The sequence below is a fragment of the Typopeltis vanoorti genome, chromosome 9 (assembly GCF_054136105.1).
Source record: "Typopeltis vanoorti isolate ZY-2024b chromosome 9, IOZ_Tvanoo_1.0, whole genome shotgun sequence".
Taxonomy (NCBI): Eukaryota; Metazoa; Arthropoda; class Arachnida; order Uropygi; family Thelyphonidae; genus Typopeltis; species Typopeltis vanoorti.
The window spans coordinates 24,341,624-24,367,692 of NC_143557.1; the positions used below are offsets into that span (position 1 = coordinate 24,341,624).

The 26,069-nt window shown below is 36.2% G+C and overlaps 1 protein-coding gene across 1 annotated transcript in view; it reads left to right on the forward strand.

Moving 5' to 3' along the window:
- LOC150102928 (DNA excision repair protein ERCC-6-like) overlaps positions 1 to 26,069 on the forward strand; it is a 282,232-nt gene that overhangs the window by 221,993 nt on the left and 34,170 nt on the right. Inside the window, exons 14-15 of the mRNA XM_090397999.1 lie at positions 1,622 to 1,836; positions 7,179 to 7,819. Of these exons, the coding sequence (XP_090254125.1) occupies positions 1,622 to 1,836; positions 7,179 to 7,819 (856 nt within the window). The remainder of the gene's footprint in view (positions 1 to 1,621; positions 1,837 to 7,178; positions 7,820 to 26,069) is intronic.

Below are 26,069 nucleotides of genomic sequence, written 5' to 3' on the forward strand. Positions count from 1 at the left end.
ATTTTTATTTTTCAACATGATCTCCCTTAAGACTAAAACATTTATTCCAGCAATGCTCAAGCATAATTATCCCATCCCTGTAGTGGTTCTCAGTAAGATCTGCAAAATCTCTACAGCTGCATTCACCTCTTGATTAGAAGAAAAACGCTGACCATCGAGGATGAGTTTTAGTTTTGGGAAGAGATAGAAGTCAGAGGGAGCCAAATCTGGGGAATAGGGTGAATGTTCCAACAATTCATAGTGCAGATCCCTTAATTTTCCCATTGGCAGGGCAGGTGCATTGTTCTAAAGAAAGGTGATTTTTTTCTTCTGCAAACCAGGTCTTTTCTCATGAAGTTTTTCATCTAGTCTGGTTAAAAGATCGGAATAATATTCCCCAGTTATTGTTTTACCCTTTTCAAGATAATTAATAAACAAAATGCCTTTAACATCCCAAAACACTGATGCCATAACCTTTTCTTCTTTGGCCCTGAACAACTGGCTTCTGTCCACTGTTTTGTTTGCTGTTTGGATTGTGGTGTGGAATGGTGAATCCAAGTCTCATTCATAGTAATAAATTGATGCACAAAATCAGTTTTATTCTTGTTAAAATGCTCCAAGCACTGTTCAGAGATTTTCATGCAAATGTGTTTTTGATCTGCTGTGAGCAAGCGCGGTACCCATCTTGCACAAAGCTTTTTCATTTGCAATTCTTCATGCAAAATATATCCTACACATTCTTTTGAGATGCTATAGTCTTGGCAATTTCACGCACTTTGACTTGCTGGTCATCCGATACCATATTGTGCACGTGATTAATGATTTCTGGTGTTGTTACACTTTTTGGACATCCTCCACGTGGCTCATCTTTAAGGCTGGTACAGTCTCGTTTAAACTGGGCAGTCCATTTCTTAATTGTCAAAAACGAAGGAGAAGAGTGCCCATAAACTTTTATGAACTTTGAATGAATTTCTTTTGGCCTTAAATCTTCTTTTACAAAGAATTTTTTAACTGCACGATACTCAGTTTTATCCATTTCAAGGGATGCAGACAACACTTTGGCTTACGATAGCTGTATAAAACAAATTACTTCATAGAATGACTTGCAATTTCACGTGGATGCTTATGACAAATGTACCAACTTAGAAAAGAAATCTTGCTGACAGTGTTGCCATTTATGGTCGAGGCTGAGAACTTTTCAGAACCACCCACGTATAAGTGAAACAGGATGTATGATTTCTTTTTGGATAAAATGACGCAAACAACATATCAAATTTAATAATTATGGAAAACTGGGCCTTTCGTGTAGAATTGGTAAGTTAGTTGGTCTCAGATGAAAATAGCACCCATTCTCATCTCAGATTTATCCTGCCACAAAACAGGAAAAATCTGATGAATGTGTATATCAACATACTAAGCATAGGAGTGAACTTGAGTTTAGCATATTATCTTGTTGAGATTAGGTATAATATTTAGGAACTCTTCCATATTGTAGAATGTGTAGTATGTTATCAAATAAGATTTTGCTATTTTATCTTTTACTTCGAATGTTATGATTATTTGTTAATTTGTAGTTTGTCATCTGATTTGTGAAAGATGCATTATTAATTGAACGATGTTATTTATTTTATTTTTTTTCCAGAATCCTAATATTTTTATATTTATACTTACTACTCGTGTTGGTGGGCTTGGAGTTAACCTGACTGGTGCTGATAGGGTTGTTATTTATGATCCAGACTGGAATCCTAGTACAGATGTTCAAGCAAGAGAAAGAGTTTGGAGAATTGGACAACATAAGCAAGTTACTATATATAGGCTTTTAACCTCTGGTACTATTGAAGAAAAGATTTACCATAGGTGATCACATTTTAATGGTTTTTCAAGAAATTTTTTTTATTTGTTTCCAAATCTGGAAATTGAAAACACAGAGCATCTTAATGAATGCATTGTTGAAAGTTACTTGATTATATTGAATACATTTTCACCCATTTTAGAAAAATTAAAATGCTTTAAAATTTGACAGTTGCATTATATTTTTATATTTCTTATTTATAATGACCACTTCAAAATAAGTCTGTTCCCTTTGTACAGGAAGTAAACTGTTATTCAATAAGAAACAAATATTAAATATTTTATAATGGACCTATGTATCAGTACTCCATCATGCTGTAAAAGGCTTTATGATCTGCTTTATGATATTTTCCAAATCTTTGTGATTTGGAAAATATTTATTTTATAGAGAATACAAAAGCACCAGAAATGCTGAAGTATGGTGGTATAAGAGTCTTACAGTGGCTGCACTGCATAGTCCAGAAAGCCTGGACAGAGGGATGAATTCCCGTTGATTGGAGTAGAGCTCTCATAGTACCCATATATAAAATGGGAAATAAAACTGAATGTGAGAATTACAGAGGTATTTCTCTACTGAGTGTTCCTGGCAAGATCTATGCAAGTATACTTGAGAAACGGTTGAGAAGAATTGTGGAAGAAAAGCTTGGTGAAGAACAAGCTAGATTCAGGCCAAACAGAGGCTGTCAGGATCAGATTTTCACTTTACAACAAATAGTCGAGAAAGCATGGGAATATAGCAAAGATCTGTATTAAGTTTTGTCGATTTGGAAAAGGCATATGACAAGGTGCCAAGAGAGAGGTTATTCAATACGCTGCAGTTATATGGTGTCAATGGGGCATTATATCGAGCTATACTTAGTCTTTATTTGAGTTGTAAGTCAGCAGTTAGAATTGAAGGAAGTACAGGAAGATGGTTTAATGTTAAATCTGGTGTGGGACAAGGATGTACATTATCCTCTCTGTTATTCATTATCTATATGTATCACATTATGAAGGAAAGTGGTATTAAACATGATATCAAAATTGGAGATGTTAATGTCAGCTCTTTGCTTTATGCGGATGATGTTATACTTCTAAATAAATCCGCTACAAGTCTGGAAGATTCTCTGACTAAATTGAATAACTGTTGTAATAGATATGGTATGAAGGTCAGCAATAAAAAGACAAAGACAATAAAAATAGGCAGAATTATTGAAAATGTCAACTGTGTTGTGAATGGAGAACCTGTGGAACAAGTAAAACATTTCAGCTACTTAGGCACAATTTTTAGTGAAGATAGTAAATTAAATATAGAAATAGACAACAGAATCAGCAAAGCTGGTATGGTTGGAAGTCAAATGAATAAATTCATATGGAATAAGAGAGAAATTAGTCGGAACACTAAATTAGCTGTATACAAGACAGTGTTCAAACCAGTTTTAACTTATGGATCTGAGAGCTGGGTCAGAAGTAAAACACTTGACCAAAGACTAGAGACCGCAGATATGAGAGTCCCGAGAAAGATTATAGGCGTGAACAGATGGCATCAATGGCAATATCATATTAAAAACGAGGATATTAGCAAAGAACTTGACATTGTCAGCATCCAGGAATGCGTTAGCAGAGCTAATCTCAGGTGGTATGGTCACTTAAACTGAATGGGCGAGGAAAGCTTACCAAAACAAGTGTTCTCTCCCTGGTTGGCAGCAAAACGACCCAGAGGAAGACCAAGATATAGGTGGATTGATACGGTACAAAATGCGTTAGACGATAGAAATATAAGATCTGATAATGTTAGAGTCTTGACAAGTAACAGACGGATTTGGAGGAAAATTGTAGATAGGAAATTAATAATGATGTAATTTTTTTATGTAGTACTATCATATCCTGTACACCCCTTGAGGGTACATGGCAGGAATTTGATGATGATGATGATGAGAATACAAAAGAAAATTATATATCAGTTATCGCTACTTCAACGTGCTATATTTTGTTTAGCAAATGCAGCATTATATAAATGGGCTTTGATCATAATGGAAAAGTGCTGCAGGAGTGGATAAAGTGAAGCAAAAATTTGTTATGAACCCATGATATTTCACCTGGAATGGCAAACTATATAACAGATGGACCCAAATTTAGCTAACTTTTATCTAGCACATTTAGAAAAAAAATATCTTCCCTCAATCTTGAACTTTTACTGTGGATCTGTTGTGTGGATAATGCCTATTTGGAATTACACTCAACAAGCACCACATGTCTTTCTGCAAAAAATTAATGACTTACATCCTAGAATCAGATTTATCCTTTTTAGATGTTCTTATCAAGTAAAAAGCAGAGATATAGTTTTCTAGTCATATCAGTATACCATAAACTTACTTTGTCTAGTTGACACATCATCTTTCCCCAAAATGGGTATAATCAAATCTCTGCTGTTAACAGCTCACATGGTACTAGAGAAAGTTGTTGAAAATTTTTTCACTTGGTTATACTAAATTAAAGATACGAAGAAATTATATACTTGGTTTAATCCTTTATCCAAGTGTAAGCAAATAAAGTTTGCACTTGAAGTATCTTCAGGACTGGGGCAACTTTTATAAGGAAGCTAAGACTTCACATCACTTGCCTTAATATATGAAATCTTATATGAAAATATGACTTCTGCATTACTTCAACCTTAGTATCACCTCTGGGTCTCGCTTCCACTGAAGAGACCTCAGTAAAGGTCGAAACCGGGCTGGGTAATGACCCTTCCCATAATGCATAGCATTATACATGTCCACAAGGAGATGTGCTTTGCATTATGGGATAATAAGGCAAGTGATGTGAAGTCTTAGCTTCCTTATACGAGTTGCCCCAGTCCTGAAAATACTTGCTTACACTTGGATAAAGGATTAAACCAAATATATAATTTCTTTGTATCTTTAATTTATAGCTCACGTTGTACGTTCATCACAAACTTCTCTTTAGCAAGAAATTTCTGTCAAGCAAATCAACACTCTTAATGACTACAACTCACAAATCATCATCCATTTCTCATCTATCTCATGTGGTAAGGACTCTTCTGAGTGCACTCGTGTCGTGTCCTTAAAAAATTTTAACTTTTTGCCTCATACAAACCTATAAACAAAATCAACCTACATTTTCCTCCATTTTTGTTGCTCCGTGTCTGTAATATAACTGCAGCTTATCCTATTTTGAACAATGGGCTGATCGGTTTTCCTATCCTTCCTATGTGGATAGTACAGGTAAGAAAAATTGTGAAAGAGAAATATATTGAAGAACAAGCTGAACTGAAGTCAAATGGGGTTGTTGGGATCAGATTTTTAGTTTACAACAAATATTTGAGGTCATTAATGGACAATGCTAGATGACAGAAGAGACCTCATAGCCTTTTAAAGAATGTGGAGAACAAAAGAGGCTTCTGACCTAATGTCTACTTCTTACCTTCTCATGGTGCACCCTATTAGGTATCTACCTGGGAATGATAAGCTGGCAATTTAGATTTAACTGACCTGATTGTATTCTTTTGGCAATCATATTGCCATGATGAAATTTCATGTCATCTGGGCCATCTTACTTAAGATTCCTACTATTTTTGTCAGGAAACCAGAGAAATTGGGAAAAATCAGCTACTTGAATAAACTCCAGATTACTAACACAGAATTTGCAATTAGCACCATCAACATACAAAGACATCAGTGGAAAAGAAGCATAATTGGAGAGGTAGCAGGTTGACATAACTGGTGTAACTGAAACAAAGAAGGCAAAAACAAATGATATTCTTCTAAATAAGAAACATAAGATATTATATTCAATCAATAATAAGGAATGGCAAGCAGTAGCTATATTCAGTGCAAAACATGAGGAAAATCTTCTTGAATGGGATACAATATCAAGTAGATGATGTGAGCAAACATCAAAATGGTGAATTATTTGTGCCTACTAAATGATATTTGCTTTGTTGTGTGTTGTTTTTCCCCTTCAAGAAATGAACACTTATTTATGCTATAATATATCATTATATAAACATATACATACACATGGAAGACATTTATACTTCCAACATGTGCATTTGGATGACATGGCAATTCTCTACTCATGATCGTGTTAGGTCTTTCCTGATAATCAATATAGCTAATAATCACCTATCCTAATGTGAAAAAAAATTGCTATGCAATTAAGCATCATAGTCTGTGTTATTCTCTTGTATCCTAGCAGTGTACTTATGGCACGCTGCCACATTAAGTGAATATAAATGATTATATGTTTATATATATATACTAGGGGCTATGCGCCCCTAGCAGCTACGCCCCCCCCTCTGTGTTCCGGACAGGTAGGCTGGTTCTCCTTGAATTCTGATGACTTGAATTTTGAAGACTCAAAAGAAGGATTCTGCTCCCCTGGCGCCTACCCCCCTGAATTCCGGACTGGTAGGCCGGTTCTCCTTGAATTTTGATGACTCGAAAGGGAGGTTCCTGGCGTCTATGGCGCCCAACCCCCCCAAGTTCCGGACTGGTAGGCTGGTTCCCCTTGAATTCTGATGACTTGAATTTTGAAGACTCGAAAAGGGGGATCCGCCCCCCCCTGCTTCCTAGGGTAGCTCCTGAGTGTCGAGTCTTCAAAAGGTCCCCCCCCCCCCTCCCCGAGTTCCTTACTGGTAGGTCGGTTCTCCTTGAATTCTGATGACTTGAATTTTGAAGACTCGTTCTGAACTGGTAGGCCGGTTCTCCTTGAATGCTGATGATTTGAATTTTGAAGACTCAACACTCAGGGTAGCCCTGAGTTTCAAAGCGTTTCAAAAAATGTGACATAAAAGGCTTATCATTTTATATATGTAGGGTAGATATATCCATTCAAGAACTCACTAGTAGTAGGTTAGCTACTCCTGTAATTTCAAATGCATTACTTCTTTTCTTTGTCTCAATATTTGATCTGTAGTTAACTATTCAAATGATTGCTTTTGAATAGTTAACTACAGAGTGAAATATAATTATCAGCAAATGATAGTTATAAGTTTAGATGGAAGATGAGTTTCATTGTCTGGTTTGAGATCACTACTCTGTTTATTGGAGGCTTGAAGCAGCTTAAAAGATCCCATTTTTTTGTCTCTAGCGCTTGGTTTCCAGATTATCAGATCCTTAGTCTAATATGATGCAACCTTTCATGGTTGAGATTCCCATTAAAAAAATGTTCTTTAATGCTGTTAAGCTATTTATTTTATCATCAAATCATTTTTAGTATACTGGCTGCTAGGCTATTTATTTTATGTTATTATTTTTGATATACTGGCTGCCAGGCTATTTATTTTATCATCTTATTATTTTTAATATATTGATATTGAAAAGTATTTATTTTATTTTTATTTTCAGACAAATTTTTAAGCAGTTTTTAACCAATCGTGTTTTAAAAGATCCTCGACAGAGACGTTTTTTCAAAACAAATGATATACATGAACTTTTTACCCTTGGTGATACAGGAACTCAAGGTACTGAAACAAGTGCAATTTTTGCAGGAACAGGATCAGAAATAAAGCTCAGTTCTCGATTGGGATCATCTTACAAATCCTCACAACTGAGAACTAAATTTGTTGACAGTGCTGTTAATTGCAATAGTGATGGCAGCTCTATAAAGAAGAATGATAAAAAGGTTACACAATGCATATCTTTTACTCAAGATAAATTGAATAAAATGAAAGCATTAGCTAAAAAATTAAGTCAAAAGTTTAGTGCAGATCACCTTAATTCATGTGGTTCTCATCCAACTGCTAACATTTCTGCCTCAGAGAACTTGTATGATGATCCAATTACAAAGAACTTGCTTTGTAATCGTGAGCATAAAAATCCTGATCAAAAATCTAGTTTCACACAGAGCTTCATAGGTAATTCACCAGAGTGTTCTGGAAAACCATCTGTTGAACAAGGAAATAACATGGTACACAATGCTGAAGAAGAAGGCACTTCTAGGAAAACTTGCAAATATTTGACGCATAAGAGGAAAAAAACAGGCAAAAGTAAGTTTACTTTTTTCTTTAATTGGATGACAATTATTAACTTTATATTGTAAAAACATTAAGAGTATTTTGGGGGGGGGGGGAAGTATATTAGTAATCATTTGGCTACCGTAAAGCTAAAAAAAAGGCAAGGAAGAAGGAAGGACTATGTATAAGAAGGAACATTTGCCTAACAGCACTTAGCATGGATTTCATAATACCCTTATGATCATTGCTATTTCGTGTTTCCTTTTGGCTTTAAAATTTTAATTACTACTTATAAGAAATAAAGCAGATATGCACTATAGCAAACACCACAGTAACGAAATGAGGCACAATGATGAACTAAAGAAAAGTCCTTGCTTATTGAACTGTGGAAAAACTGTAAGTTCTGTGGAACCAGGCTCAAAATCTTCACAATAAAAACTGAATTTCTTATCAGATGGTGACGAAGGAAATTCCTGGAAGTCATACTTTAATAGCAGAACAATATTTACATATTGCAGGAGCCATGCATAAAGAAAGGGAATAGAACACAGTAAATCACTGGAAATCATAGGAAATGGAAAATAGAACCAAGGAAGTAATACATTAATCACAAAACACAAAGAAGATTGGCAGGAACCAAACATAAAGAACACAGAACAACAGTGATAACCTGAAAAGTATAAATGCAAACAATAATGGCAGATATAAGAAAGAACTAGAAGAGTAAAAAATTATAAAAATAAAAATGCAGAATTAAAGTTGAAATGTTGAAATATTATGTTAGCTTAAATTAATTTCACTTGCCTGAAAGCTTCATAATGAACTAAATGTGTGCAGGCTATATATCAGTAAATTCTTGAAAACAAAATATGAGCTGTTACCCACGCATACTTCATAAATTTTAATTAAACTTTGAATTAAAGAAATATTGTATACAGCATTATCACTCTGTCATAAAAAGTTAGTAATTTACTAACTTTTTTTTTTATAATAGAATAACAACTGAGTTGGATACATTACTAACTGGTATTGAGTGTAAAGGATACAGTATTTTCAGGAAGGATAGACAGGATAGGAGAGGATGGGGGTGTACTGCTAATGCTATTGGATGACTTGAATCCAGTTAGTTTTGAGACCTTTGATTGTAGTATTAGTAACAGCATTTCATGTGATAGTGAATTTGAAGCTATCTGGTGTGAGGTGGAATCTAACAAGATCAGTTATATAGTGGGGTGTTGTTACAAACCTGGTGGATCGGTTGCTAGTGATGAAGAACTGCATCACCAAATAGAGACGATGGGCATGAAAAGAGTAATCATAATGGGAGACTTCAATTATACAAATATTGATTGGGTTGCAGTAAAATCTCATGAGAAGAATGAAACTGAATATTTTGAGCTGTTTCAAGACAACTTCCTCAAGCAGCACATGACAGAAGGAACATGAGGTCAAAGCATGTTAGATTTGATTGTAATAGTGTCAGAGAGTGTTTCAGTTAAAGAGGTAACTATTCTGCCTTCGATTAGCCGCAGTGATCGTGTGGTACTCACTTGGGAAGTGGCTAATTTTATGAATGTTCTATTCAGAAAAAGTTACATGCTGAACTAAAAAGCAGGAAATTATGACCAACTGAGGAGCATACTGAGTTCAGTGCAGTTTGGTCACTGGATGGGAAGAATATTGACAGTGCATGGGAAGCATTTGAAAAATACTTAAATGATGCAATATCAGAATTGGGGTTTGTCAGTTTTTAAAAACCAGGTTTAAAAACTGTTTTTTTTTTGTTTTTTTTGGATAAATTTGTAAAATTCAAATTCGAGTAAAATTCGAACCGTGGCCTCAACTAAAACCTTAATAGTGTCCACTACTATCTCCAGTCTACCAAACTCCACCTACTTATTTTTTTTTTTTTGGCAGAAATTCAAATTTCACCTCCCCCCAGCACTATTCATCTCACCCTTCCAAACCTACACACTCTTTAACTCCTTTTATCGCAAGGATGGCATCTGTACATATATCTGCTGACATATTTTACCAGAGAGCACATATCTAGAATCGCCCAACTTTGACCTTTGGTTGAAAATCTCCTTTCCCCACTCAAGCAAATTCATTTGCTGTCTCTCTCACTCTCCTAATGCCACCAACCACTCTGAGCTCTTTAATTTTCTCTCCTTAAAAAATTGATTTTCCCCATTCCTACTTCCCTAACAGTGAAATCATTCTCCTAAGAGATTTTAATGTCCACAACACTAAAACACCAACTGACTTTCCTCCTCCAGTTGTACAGATCTAGCAGGCAGAAATGCTGAAACATTTGCAATCACCAATAACTTTACATAAATTTTTCACATGCCAACCAGAATTCCAGATAACCCAAACCACTCCCCAAACCTGATAGATCTGTTTCTCACCAATGATCCTTCCAAATAAGTGAATATAGTGAGTCCCTAGGTAATTCCAACCACAATTTAGTGCTCATCCCCCCCCCCTCAACAACCAGTATGCAAGTGCTATATAGGAAACGTGTCAAACTATGGTGTCAAGTGGTACAGCTTCTATGCCTCATCATTCCCCTGATTGCATTATTGCTTCCAGCCTTCCAACCCAAACATGTGCTCTGAACATATCACCAAATAATCCTTACTGACATGGAAACATACATTCCCCACACTACTTGGAACTGCCATCCCCTGACTAAACTCTTTGCACATCTCAAAAGAAGTGCGAAGGCTGTACAAATGAAAAATCAAACATACCATAACTGGCTTACATCAAGAACTCCATCCTCCTTTAGTGCTTATACTCAAGCTTGAAATAGCTGCAAGAAAACTGTTGATGCTTCCAAAACAGAGTTTTAAAGAACATAAAGCTTGCTTCACGTCCAAACAGCAGCCGAGCCTTTTGGTCTCTTGCCAGAGCAATTGGTTGTAACGTTTGCTTAACACTATTCCCACCCCTATCATACCATTGCATGCATTGGAGGCAAAAACTGACAGTGGTAATCTCCCCCCCCCCCACACACACACACAAACAACCATACCAGATGCTCACCTTTTGCCAGAAAGAGATCAGAAAAATATTGTCCTATTAGACACAAAAAAAGTCTCCTTTCCCTGATGGTATTTCTACAATTGTCCTGAAGGGTTGTGCACCAGAACTGACTCCTATCCTATGTCACCTGTATATATTCTCTTACTCCACTGGTATCTATCCCACAGCTGGAAATTGGCCTATATTCAACCCATTCCAAAGAAGGGTGACAAATCACTGCTATCAAACTACTGCCCTAGCTAATTCACCTCAGTCCTGTCTAAAGTAATAGAGAGAACCATCAATTTCCAGCACCTACACTACCTTGAAGGCACCCAAGTAATAAACGACTACCAGTATGGTTTCCATTGCTGCCGATCAACAGGAGATCTACTCACACATATTACCCATCTCTGGACAATGCCATGGAGAAGTTTGGTGAATCTCAAGCAGTTGCACTTGATTTCTCCAAAGCTTTTGACTGAGTCTGGCACAAAGGCTTACTAAGCACACTTCCATCATTTGGTCTGTTTTGGTACTTCTGCAGTTGGATTGCCAGCTTTCTGTCTGGACGAACACTGTGTGTGATGGTGGATGGTTCCTTATCCTCTCACCATTTGATTAATGCCAGGGTTCCACAAGGCTCTGTTCTCTCCAACAGAGGAGGAGTGCAATGTGCTGTCATTCTGTATATCAGTGACCAACTTCAGTTGACCTCCAACCCAATACACAGTTTTGCAGATGACAGCACATTGCACTCCTCCCTTTCATTTGATAAACCTTACTCTACATAATTCAGCTCAACCTGCAGAACATCAACCACCACTGCCCTCAATTCTGATCTCCAAGCCATCCTCCAATGGGGTTCAGATATCCTCATCTATTTCAATGCTAGTAAAATCCAATTCTGTCTTATTTCTCACAAAAATGAATCATTTTCTCCCAGTATTATTTTTGACAACACTCAAATTTCCAGATAAGATGAGATTTCTTGGCATCACCCTAACATCAAACCTCTCCTGGCATAAACACATCACAATCGTTGCATCCTCAGCTTCTAAAAACCTAGGATTTCTCTTTTCTCTCAAGATGCTACTTCACTTCTGAATAGCTGTTAACCTTATACAAATCTGCACAGCTATTGAATACTGCTCTCACATTTGGAGTGGGGACCCCCCCCCCCAAGAGCTCCCTTAAAATGCTTGACTTACTATAGAAGAGAGCAATTAGATTGATTAATAACCTCTCTTACTAACTCGCTCCTCCCACTTTCACATAGGCATTTGGTTTCTGCATTATGTGTATTCTATAAATATTTACATGGCAAATGTTCATCTGAAGTAGTATCAGTAATTCCCCCACTGAAACAAACAGATGGGAGGCTTGTGTTTGCTGTCTTCAGAGATTGAATTTCTAGGGGTTCCATGTGAAAGCTAGTGAGACGGGCCAGTCCATAGTTGTACCTTCTATATGTTTTTACTTCTTCATAAAATAACCAACATGAAAAGTAAATGTTGTTTAAGCAGTGAGGAAACAACAAAATTACACGAAGACTGCTGTTGGCTGACCAGTTGTTATTTAAACACTGGTCAATAAATGAAAAATTGCAAAGTTCGCGGAAGTCTATATATACAGGTAGCCTAGGTGTGAATTTATTTTAAATGCAGACTTTGTTTGGTTATGCTTCAGTAGAACAAGGATGTAAAGAGAATATTATTTGCCAAATAGGTATAATATACTTCTCGACCCAGAAAAAAAAAAAAAAAAAGAAAAGGCTGCAAATTAACATTTTTGTAACTGAATTTAACTGATGTATTTTGAGGTGCTTAATTAAAATCTGCATCTGTATAATTTTATTATATACATTATGTTTGCTTCTCACAATTTTCTGAAATATTTGATCATGAATTAGTAACCATACTACACTCTTGTCCAAAACTTAAGCATGAACACTGAAGATTACAACCTCAGATTCAGATAAATCAGCTTGTGGCAATTTCTATAACTGACAATTTGAGTAGAAAGTGGGTACACATTCAAATTTTTGAATCATGAGCAAAGGAGTCACATGGTAGCATTCAACAGGAGAAAGTGCAAAAGGCTGTGCTAAGCGAAGGAAACTTTTATGTCTTGTAATGTCTCAAAGACATCCTCTAGATCAGGGGTTTCTCAAACTTTTTCTACGACGGAACACTTCACAAATCCTGAAATGTTCACGGAACACCTTGATTAGTTTGTAATGTATTAATTAATTAATTGGTATAATAACTAATATTTAAGGAATTGACAGCGTATACTGGAAATATAGATTAAATAAACTTTAATATACACTTTCCGATATTTCGGCGAACGTTACGTTGCCATCTTCTTGGGAACTTACTAAAAAGACACGTGCACACAAGTACTAATACAACAAATGAGACTGAGGCTAGGACGCTAGCGTTTTCCTAAAGTCCTGATGGTGCCCCCTGGCGGGCTATATTGGTAGTTCTTGGCCTTTGGGCTGAAGTTCTTTTGATAAAAGTTTCCCAAATTTGGGGCAGTTTCATGCATCCAAATTTGTTGAGGTTTGGCATGTTCCTAAGGGCCGAGGCTGATTCCATGAATAGTCTTTCATACTTGAACTATTCATGACTATTCATGGAATCAGACTATTCATGGAATCAGCCTCGGCCCTTAGGAACATGCCAAACCTCAACAAATTTGGATGCATGAAACTGCCCCAAATTTGGGAAACTTTTATCAAAAGAACTTCAGCCCAAAGGCCAAGAACTACCAATATAGCCCGCCAGGGGGCACCATCAGGACTTTAGGAAAACGCCAGCGTCCTAGCCTCAGTCTCATTTGTTGTATTAGTACTTGTGTGCACGTGTCTTTTTAGTAAGTTCCCAAGAAGATGGCAACGTAACGTTCGCCGAAATATCGGAAAGTGTATATTAAAGTTTATTTAATCTATATTTCCAGTATACGCTGTCAATTCCTTAAATATTAGTTATTATGTCTAACCAGCGTATAAGCCTCTCAACAAGAATAATTAATTGGTAATTTAGCTTATTTTATTGTTAATTATTAATGATTGATAATTAATTATTAATGATTGATAATTAAACATCAATTAAACCAACATTAAATTAATTTGTGCTGATTTTCACTGACATATCCCATTCTAGATGTAGAAAGTATTTTTATATTTATATATCCCATTCTGATCACCAAAAATTTAGTGAATGCAGACTTTTTCTCCTGTGTGCTGGTTTTGTAGGTTAGGTAAATATAAATAAAATAAATGAGTAAATCTAAGCATTAAGAATAAACAATCATTTATTGTCAAATGTTAATTAGTAAAAACAAAACACATAAAAATAGTAAAAGTATATTGCAAATTAAGTTCTTAATGACTCCAATGTTTTTGGGTCTTTGAATTATAAATTCTTTTGATATCAGGCACAATATCAGAAAGTTGAATTCTCATATTTGGTGTAGCTTCGAATCTGTTCCTGGACTTTAATTTGGTTGCAGCATAATATGAAAATCCTGCCTCGCATAAATATGTCGTTGTAAAAGGAAGTAAAACAAAAATAGCTAGTTTTGACATGCTTGTCCAGAAATCATTTATTGGCAGTTCCTTGTATTTTTGTTTTAAATCAGAGTCACTAATTAAATCAATTAGATTTTCATAGTCACTTGCGCTGAAGCCTGCTGGCTTAGCTGTCACTGTAAATGGATTCAGAACCCAGGAATTGTCCTCACTGGATTTTGGAAAATATTGCAAAAGGGTTGATTGCAAGTCATGCAAGTGTACTAAAATTACATTCTACTTCTTCATTTACTTTCGAATTTATTTCAGTCAAAAATTCATGCAAGATGGGAAAACAATCAAAATTATTCTGTTCAACTGTAGAAATCCAGAATTGCAACTTCCTATCAAAAGATGCAATTTTATCTCTTGTATTAAAAATTGTAATATTCTTTCCTTGTAATGATAAGATAATTTCATTGCACTTTGTAAAAATATCTGCCAGATATGCAAGACTCATCAACCATGAAGAATTTCTTAATAATTCAATAAAATTTTGTCCTAAATTATATGACATCAAGAAGACCATTAATGCACCACGAAGTTCAAAAAGCCTCAATAATGCTTTTCCTCTGGATAGCCATCTCACTTCGATATGTAATAAAAGTGCGTTATGTGCACTACCCATTTCATCGCACAAAATTTTAAATAATCTGGATTGAAGTGGTCGAGATTTTACATAGTTGATCATTTTTTTGGCTTCATCCAAAATAGTTTTTAAATATGTACGAATTCTTTTTGTTACTAGTGCTTGTCTATGCAAAACACAATGCTTTTTGGTGGCTCTTGTAGCTACTTGCAGGATACGTGTTACAACTCCCTTCCTCTTTCCTACCATTGCTTGAGCACCATCTGTACAAATATCAATATTTCTCCCAACCGATTTCCTGTTTTGCAATATAATTATCAATACAGTTGAATATATCTTCTCCGGTAGTTTTTCTTGATGATATTCAAACATGAGTAAATCTTTTTCAATACTTTTATCAAATATGTAACGAGCAAACACTAGTAATACAGCGAGTCCTGTGACATCTGTAGATTCATCCATTTGCAATGAATATTCCTGCAGTCTAAGTCGATGAATTAGCTCTTTTTCTATGTCAGCAGAAAGATCTTCGATGCGGCGTGAAACAGTATCATTTGATAATTGTTCTGCATCTATTTTTTTAGCAACCTGCTTGTTTAACATGCATGATACAAAGTCTTTCACACAAAGCTTAATGAGCGTTTCACCAATTGGGTAGAATATGTGCCTTCCATATACTTGGGATTTTTAGACCATCATTATTATTCAGATTGGGGTGGTTGATAAAAATCTCACAGGCTTCCTTAAATTTGCGTTCATACCCCTGTTTTGGTGTGATGTAAACTGGTGCTTTTCCAGTCAATTCTATGTAAAGTGTTCAGCATGATCATAAAGGCCAGCTTCACCATAGTTATTACATTTAATGTGTCGTTTATGTTCCTTTTGTCTGATAGGAATTGTGCATCCTGTTTCCCCTATATATGGTATATTACAGGAGCAATAAATACGGTATACTCCAGGGTAGGCCAGCGGAAGGAGTGGGTCTTTGGATGAGTTGAGTAAGGTTTTTATTCCAATTAAAATATGAGTTATGAGAATCCTGAGAAAGGTTAGGGGCATGAATAGATGGCATCAATGGCAATATCATATTAAAAATGAGAATTTTAGGAAAGAACTTGAAATTGCTGAGACTATAGGCATTTCAAAAGAACATGTAGGATATATTTTGCATGAAGACTTGCATATGAAAAAGCTATGTGCAAGATGGGTGCCACTCTTGCTCACAGCAGATCAAAAATACAATCTCATAAAAATCTCTGAATAGTGCATTTTAATAAGAATAAAACTGATTTTATGCATTGATTTATTACTATGGAAGACTTGGATTCCAAACAGTATTTTGACTACTGTTTGGATGCCAGAATCCAAACAGTAGTCAAAACAGTGGACAGAAGCTGGTTGTTCAGTGCCAAAGAAGACATAGTCAGTTCCATCAGCAGGAAAGGTCATGGCATCGGTGTTTAGGGATGCTAAAGGCATTTTGTTTATGAATTATCTTGAAAAGGGTAAAACAATAACCAGGGAATATTATTCCTATCTTTTAACCCGACTAGACGAATATAAATTTGTGAGAAAAGACCTGGTTTACAGATGAAAAAAAATCATTTTTCATCAGGATAATACGCCTGCCCACAAAGGTGTTTTGGCTATGGGAAAATTAAGAGATCTGCACTATGAATTATTGGAATATCCACCCTTTTCCCCAGATTAGGCTCCCTCTGACTTCTATCTTTTCCCAAAACTAAAACTCTTCCTCGCTGGTCAGCGTTTTTCTTTGAATGAAGAGATGATTGCAGCTGTAGAGGGGTATTTTGCAGATCTTACTGAGAACCACTAGAGAGATGGGATAATGGCGACGGAGCATTGCTGGAATAAATGTATTAGTCTTAAAAGAAATCATGTAAATAAAAATAATTTTGAAATTATAAATTCGTTTTTTCATTGTTAGGCGAGAAGTTTTCAGACCACCCTCGTATGTGGAATTCCTTATTATGTGACAGCTTAGAGCTATAGCCTGGAATGAGGAGTTGAATGGGGAAAAAAAATGTTTGCTTGGGAACTGAAAAAGAGACACTTAACAGCATCAATGTGTGAATGTCTTCCAAACGTAAAAAGGCTGAATAAGGTAGGTGTCTCAGATGGATGAATGAGGAGATTAAGCATGAAATCTTGAAGAAGAAGCAATCATTTTGGCAGAAGCATAAGATGAATAATGCTATTAATCATTTGCATGAAGAGTATAAATAGTAGGCTAGGAAGGTCATTAACTTGGTAAGGATTTCAAAAGTGTAGTACAAGCAGAAATTAACAAATCAAGCCAAGACAAACCCCAGGCTGTTTTTTTTTTTGACACGTGGCAAGTTGAAATAAGAATGATTATAGCAGGATGATATTGATGAATGCGAATGTTAGTTTGGTAACTTCTGCAGAGGACAAAGTTGAGGTATTCAATGAGCAAAATCATCAGGATGTTTTATCTTCAGTGTGAAATCAAGAGAAGCTCAAGTGTAGAGAATGAAAGAGAGAAGGCTTACTGGTGGGCAAGCAAGAGGTATAAAGGGTTAAATAAGCTCGATGCCAAAAAGGCATTAGGACTTGATGACATATCACTCCTCGTCTTAAGAGAATATTTCAGAGAGCTAATGTTTGAGATGTGTGATAGGGCTACAAGTTAGAGGCTGATCTGTATATCTGGAGTTGTAGTTAAGGTATTTGAGAAGTTGATGACAGCTAAGATACAGAAGTGGGTTGATAACAGCAGTATTCTCTGTACTTGTCAGCATGGGTTTGCTAAAGAGAGGTCTTGTTTTACCAACTGATGTACTCTAACAAGATGATGAATGCATTGGACAAGGGAGATGCATTTACAATGGTATACTTAAATTTTTCAAAAGCTTTTCTATAGAGTGCCAGACCATAAGTTGGTAACTAAATTGGAGCAGATGGGATTGGTGACTGGCTTTCAGATAGGTTATCAGCAAGTTGTGTATAGGGGTGCAGTATCCCAGAAGAGGAAAATCTCTCTACGAGTGTGCTGCAGGGGTCTGTTTTGGGGACATTGTTATTTAACTTGTATAATAATGATATTGGGATGGATTTAATTAGGGATATACAACTAATCAGATTATGGCAATGATGTGGAGGACCTTAACATGCAGAAATAAAGATGTTATGATTCCATTGTATAAGACTTTGATCAGGCCTCATATAGATTATTGTGCACAGATTTGATCATCTGGTTTTTCATGTTGATGAGGATATATTACAAGGGGTCCACTGAAGACTAACTAAAGTAATAACTGGTCTTTAGGTTATGAAGATTAGATTGATGGAATGCAATTTGCAAATCTTCATGCATGGGAGGAGGAGATTGAGATGTTTAAGTTGTTATTGGGTTAATATGGAAGACGTTTTTCATGGAATAAGAGAAGGGGATAGGTTAAGGACCAGGTTCTTTGCATGGAGAGTGGTTGGTGAATAGAGGGTTTTGCCTAACAGTGTGTGGTGAATGCAGATACATTGATTGGGTTTAAACCACTATTTGATGAGCTTTGTACGTAACAGTGTGTACCTCTCATGATGAGTCTTTTGACTCCATGGAGGCCTGATGTTAATAATTTTTTCATTTGCTGGTTTATTGAGGCATTTCTCATACATAGACATGACTATACAATGCATGACAGTATGATGTATCTATGTTCCTATGCTGTGATATTAAACACCTTTAGGAATTACATCTGTGCTAAAGTACTTCTTCAGGATTTTTTGATTACTTTAGAAAATGTAAGAACAGGATGTCAGAATGTTTAGATTTCAATATTGTTAGAGTTCATTGTGGTGAAAATTAAATGTTAATTCAAAAACTTTTTACATCTGATTTAGCTACTTTGTAGACAATATTTACATTTATGGGTGTTTTTACTTCAATACATGAAATAAATATGAAAACTTTTTTTTTTATTTATGCTATAAATTTATTAAAAGGGACATACATATCATTACATAAATAATTCACTATGTACATGCATATCGAAGATATTCATACTGCCAACAAACATATTTTTGGCTCCGTTGGAACCCTTTTAAAGGGAGGGGGTGAAGAAAGATTTACAGTAATGAGCTGGGTTGGTAGAAAACACAAATTCATCTTCTGATTGTAATGAGGAAGGGTTACTCCCTCTTTGTGAAAAGTAGGCATTGATGTGTCAGTGTAGATTTCAGAAAAAGACTCAGTAGTTGATAAAATTAATAATTTAATAACAGAAAATAACTGTACAAATTCTTAATAGTCTGCTAGCAGTTATATAACACAAACAGCAGGATTCAAATGTAACAATTTCTTTAGTTACCACATTTAATAGTAATTTAACATATCTAAGAACTTCACAGTAATGAAGGTTTGAATCTCTTACCTCTGTCATCTACAGATAATTTGTAGAATTTCTAGAGTCATACTTGAGTCTTTTGATTAACTATAAGTATTACTTTTATTCACAGACATCACATACATCACAATAATTCAACACATATACGAGGAAGTTTCTGGCCTGACTAACTTTTACAAATGATAGAAAGAAAACAACTGTGTCACTTTTCAGTATATTTCTTTGATCTTCAGCTGTTTGTCATTGAGCAGTTCCTTCTCAACAAGAGAGACATTTTCCTCAGTCATCACTTTCACATGCTGACCATTATGAGGATCATCTTCGATGCTCTCTCTTCCTAGGTGAAAACTTTAGCCCATTCCATCACAGTAGAATATGGAGAGAAGCTTCCACATAAACGCCATCCAATCACTATTTGATAGCACTTGGAGAAAGCCATTCTCGCAGTACTCAATTTTTAGCATTACAGCCAGTTAGCATGCCACGTGTTAGTCAAATGAGTGCCTCCGACTGAATGACGCAGGTAGAGAGTTGAAACTGCTACACTAACCTCCCCATAGATGATGCTATCTGTCATGCATGATGTTTTAAAATTGGCATAAATTTTGTATGTCAGGCCAGAAATTTTGGAACCTCTCTTGTATAGAAATTACACTATATTGTTTGTGTGTTTCACTTTAGAGTTAACAAACTAACACTGTATTAAGACAGCACTGTACGAATCATTACCTTCAGTATACTGCATTAAACATCATCTGGACTTTCGATAATTACTTATTTTCTGCTATGTACTCACTACAAGTTATGATTCACATCATCATCAATTTCCTGATATGTACCTCCAAGGGGTGTTCAGATTACCATGACAGTAATACATGATTAAATTTACCTTATTATTAATCTCCTATCAACAATTTTCCTCCAAATCAATCTATTACTTTTGAGCACTCCAATATTGTCATATCTAACATTTTGTGCTTTTAAGGCACTTCTGACCCAGTCAATCCACATGTTTCTTTCCTGCCATCTTGGCATCAAATAGCTGTTTTGCTTACCTTTCCTTGCCCATTCTATTTATGTGGCCATATTGCCTTAGATTAGTTCTGGTGACACATTCTTGAATGCTAATAATGTAAAGTTCCTTTCTGATATCTTCATTTTTAATATGATTCTGCAATTAATACCATCGGTTCACTTCCCTAATTTTTCTCAGAACCTTCATATCTGTGGTCTCTAGTCTTTGCTCAAGTGCTTTATTTCTAATCCTACTTTCAGATCTATAACTTAAAACTGGTTTGAATGCTGTCTTGTATACTGCTAGTTTAGTGTTTTGGCTAATTTTTCTGTTATTTCATATAAATTTATTCAGCTGGCCACCCACCATACCAGCTTTGCTTATTCTGTTATATATTTCCAGATTTAACCTGCCATCTTCACTAAAAACTGCTTTAAATAAAAATATTTTCTTGTTCTGTCGGATCTCCATTCAGAATGCAGCTGATGTTTTCTATGCTCCCACCTATTTTCATAGTTTTGGTCTTTTTATTGCTGATTTTTATGCCAAATTTGTTATACAGCTATTATTCAGTTTAGTTAGAGAATCCTGGAGTCCTGCACTAGATGTGTTTAGGAGTACAACATCATTTGCATAAAGCAAAGAGCTAAGTTTAACATCTCCAATTCTAATATCAGGCCTAATGCCACTTTCTTTCACAATGTGATACATATAGATAATGAATAAGAGTAGACATGACGTGCATCCTTGTCTTACCCCAGATTTTACATCAAACAATCTTCCTCTTTCAATTCTAACTGCTGACTGACAGTTAAATATAGACTATGTATTGATCTATATAATGTTCCATTCACCCCATGTAATTGTAGTATTTTGAAAAGCTTTTTTTTTTCTGGGCACCTTATTGTATGTCTTTTCCAGATCTACAAAACTTAAGTTCAGATCCTTGTTATATTCCCACAATTTCCCAACTATTTGTCTTATAGTAAAAATTTGATCTTGACAACCTCTATTTGGTTTGAATCCAGCTTCTTGTTCTCCAAGTTTCTCTTTTACAATCTTTCTTGACACCTCATTTCAAGTATGCTTGCATAAATTTTACCTGGAACATTTAGTAGAGAAATTCCTCTGTAATTCTCACATTCAGCTTTATTCCCTTTTTTATAGATGGGGTACTATGAGAGCTCTACTCCGGTCATTGGAAAATGACCTTTTGACTAGACCCTCTGAATTATGCAGTGTAGCCACTTCAGAACTTTTATACCTCCATACTTAAGCATTTCTGGTTGAATATCATCTACTCCAGCTGCCTTTCCACATTTCAAGCTTTTGATGGTTTTTCTCAAAGTATTGACCTCATGTATTGACATGTACTCCTCTTGAAAATTTTCTAGCGGTTTGGTCACTGCTTGGTTCAATTTAGCAGTCTTTTAAAGTAATTACTCTAAGAATCTAGGATATCCTTATCTTTGATTCCTTTTACAGTACTCTTTCCTCCATTTCCAGGCTTCTTAAATAGAACATTTTGCCACCTTCCTGATATTTATTTTCCATACTCTTACCAAAGTCTTCTCATGGCTTTTGTTTAGCTACTTTTACACATACCTTAGCTTTTTTACATTTTTTTCAGTGTTATTTTAGAACATCTGCCGACTTATTTGATAGGAACTTTTAGTATGCTTTCTTATTTTCCAGGGCTGCTTCTTTAACTTCTTGTGTCCACCATGGTGTTCTTATTTTTCTCTCCCTGCAGACAACTTCATTACATACCACCCTAGCTGAATCAATGTCTTCTTCAGAGTGTGACACCGAGACTCCAAGGTTTGGTTCTTGTTTCAATTTGTTTCATTGTTTTTTTTTTTTTTTTATTATTCAAGTAATGCTTGTATAGTTGAGTTTACAATTTACCCTTAAAAGCTGCTCAAATTTAATTATTTTTAAAACTTTCTTACATCTGTTCTTTTCAGTGTGATTCCATTTTTACCCTGCTTAGCACTAAATAATGGTCACTTTTAATTTCAATCCTCTATACACTCTTGTATCCTGAACCAATATGATGATATCACTATCAACAATGACATAGTCAATGGAAGCTTTTGTTATTTCTTGTGCCTTCTCTCCACGTGAATTTGTGCACATCCTTATGTTGAAACATGGTGTTAGTAATGACTAGTCCAGGTTCCTGAGCAGAAGTCCAGTAAATACTTAACATTATTATTAACTTTTCCCTTATCTCCAAATGTTCCTATATTATTATTATTACGGAAAGCTCCAAGGAGCCCTTAGACTCATCGAGGGAGACTCAATATCATGTCAAGACCACCTATTCAACATTCACACAGTATCTGTCATACTTCACCTTGAACTCATTTACAGTCATGGCACCCACAACAGACTCTGGCAGCTTATTCCACTCATTTACCACTCTCCAAGTAAAAAACCTAGTTCTAACACCCTTGCTAACCACACACTTACCAAGCTTCCATGGATGGCTCTAGTCCTCCCACTATCAGTCCTATTCTCAAAAATATCTTCTGAATTAATGTTATAGAAACCCTTCAATAATTTGAATGTCTCAGTCATATCACCCCTTTTCCGCCTATCAACTAATTTCTGCAGCCTACAAATCTTCAACCTGTTCTCATAAGGTTCATTCCATAGACCTGCTATCATCTTGGTCACTTGTCTCTGGATCCTCTCCACCTCCTCCCCATCAAGAAGAAACCCTTGCACCCATATCTGGGCACAGTAGTCTAGATGGGGTCTTATCAATAAATTTAGTTTAATCCTTTATCCAAGTGTGAGCAAACAAAGTTTGTGCCTGAAAGTATCCTTTGGACTGGGGTAAGGTGGTACAACACCAGGGGCACTCCTTGCAAAGGTGGAGCAAGCTACCAACACTCCTATATCAGTATCTCCCATAATGCAAAACACATCTCCTTGCGGATATGTCTAATGTTATGCATTAAGGGAAGGGCCACAACCCAGACTAGTTTCGACCTTTATTGAGGTCTCTTCAGTGAGAGCCAGGCCCAAGTGGAAATACCAGGCAGAAGCATGAGCAGGTCATCTCTACCTATAGGAGTTGCCAAATGGTGTGCCACCCTTTTTTAATAAATTACTCTGGATTTAGAGAAAGATGTTGGAAGTTTATTTTTCACTTGGTTAGAGTATAATAAATTTAGTTTATTCCTTTATCCAAGTGTGAGCAAACAAAGTTTGCACCTGAAAGTATCTTCAGGACCGGGGTCTTATCAAGGCTCGATACATAGAACAATAACCTGTTTGTCTCTGCTCGTTAAAGTGTTTTTCAGCAACCAAGTGATTTGATGAGCTGATTTTGCCACTTTTGTGATGTATCCCCTAAACTTCAACTCCCTATCCATCAACACTCCCAAATCCCTGACCTCGTCAATCTCTTGGAGTGCAGTTCCACCAATGTGATATACTGCTGCTAATCTTTTCAAAACCTTGCATTTTTCCAAATAAATTGACATCCATTCTCCTTAGCACAGTCCTCCAAACTATCCAAATCATCCTGCAAAATTTTGACATCCTGAGCATACACTATTGCTCTACCCAACTTTGCATCATCCGCAAACAGATGCACAGTTCCTCTCAGATCCTTCCCTATATTGTTAATGAACAAATTAAACAGTAGTGGTCCAAGAACAGAACCCTGTGGCACACCACTAGTCACAGGCCGTCTTTTGGACTCTACCCCTGAATAAAGCACCCTCTGATATCTCTCCATCAACCACCCTCCTATCCATCTCACCAACCCTATGTCCATTCTCATATACTGCAGTTTACTGATTAGAATTCCATGTGATATCCTATCAAAGGCTTTAGCAAGGTCCAGTAGAATCACTGTAAACCCGTTACCCTTATCCAGTTCAGCCACTGTGTTATAGAACGTGAGCAAGTTACTGAGGCATGATCTACCCTTCACAAAACCATGCTGTCCCCCCATACAGTATCCCATTTTCATCTATCCAATCTTGTATTTTCCTCTTGACTATTTTCTCCAAGACCTTGACAACAATTCCTGATATGCTGATCGGCCGGTAATTTTCAACAGCAGTCTTGGAATCTCCTTTATGCAGTGGAACTATTTTCCCCTCTTTCCACCCCCTTGGGATTAACCCAGACCCAAGACTCAAATTAAACAAAATGGTCAAAGGCACTGACAATTCTTTAGCCGCTTTTCGTATGACATGAACTGGTATACCATCCAATCCCGCAGATGAATTGGTATTGAGGTTTTGTAATAGACTATTCACCTCCACTTCATTCACCACAATTCCCATATAAGCTGTTGATTCTTCTATTTCTGCAATGTCACCACCTGGATGATATACTCTTGCAAAGTGCTCACTCAGTAATTCTACTATATCAACTGATTCAGTTACCTCCCTACCATTGGCATTCTTTAAAATCAATCTGCCATATACATTTTTTCTTTTACTTGCAACATATCGAAAAAACTGTTTGGGATTCTCTTTAGCCTGCATGGCTAATGTTCTTTCATAATTTGCTTTTGCTTTTCTTACCACACTTGTTACCCTTCTGGCCTGGGCTTTATACCGTTCATGTGTCTGAAGGTCACCTTTCTCCTTAAATTTCCTCCACAGTTGTTTCTTTTTTTGAAGCTCAAGCTTAATGGAGTTATTCATCCATTTAATCCCTGCCTGATTTATTATTCGGACTCTAGGTATACAGTCTTCCATTGCCTCCTGCAAACACTTCTTAGCTGCTTCCCGTGCACTATCAACATCCAGCCCTTGCAGTTTTACATGCCATGGCACTGAACCAATCAAACTCCTAAGCTTGTCATACTTACCAGCCTGATAATTCCACATGTACCCTGTCTTAATTGTAAATTCCACACCTTTAGCCACCCCCCAAGTCAAGACCTTATGATCACTCTCACCAATTGGTGGCAATGTGGTCATATTCATTACAGTCAAATCCTCAGATGCAATTACTAGGTCAAGCGCTCTCTGATCCCTAGTATTATCCATTACATGCTGTCACAGATAGTTATCCCTTAATAACTGCATAAAATCCAATTTCTTCCTCCCGTGTGTCTTCTCCTCTTTCCAGTCAATGTTATCATAGTTGAAATCTCCCATAATAATTATCCTCCTTCCACTCATTTCTTCTATTTGCTTATGCACACTATCTCCACCATTTATTCCATCACCTGGTCTATAGCAGCACCCAATTGTATATTTTGTTCTGCTAGCCTCAATCTCACATCAAATATCCTCAAATATGCTCTTTTCTCTATCCTGCAATTCAACTTCTGTTCTCCTTGGCTGCAGCTCATCAGCTATCATCAATAATATTCCTGCCCTTTATTCTTCCTGTCACTCCTGAACACACTATACCCATTCACATTCAATCCCACTAGCTATATCATCTTCAGTTCAGCCATGTTTCACTAATGCCAATAACCTGTGGACCTGAAGTGCCAACCAAGGCCAATGTCTGGTGGGATATGTCTGGTCATACATCTGGTGGGATTCATTTCCTACTCTGCTGTTCAGATTTCCAACAAGAACCACTTTTTCCCTTTTCTTTATGTGAACTGCCTGTTTTAATGGCTCAAAAAATTCCTCCACTTCTGATGAACCATTTATGATGCCATAGGCACAAATAAGTTTCATTGTTCATTTCCCAAT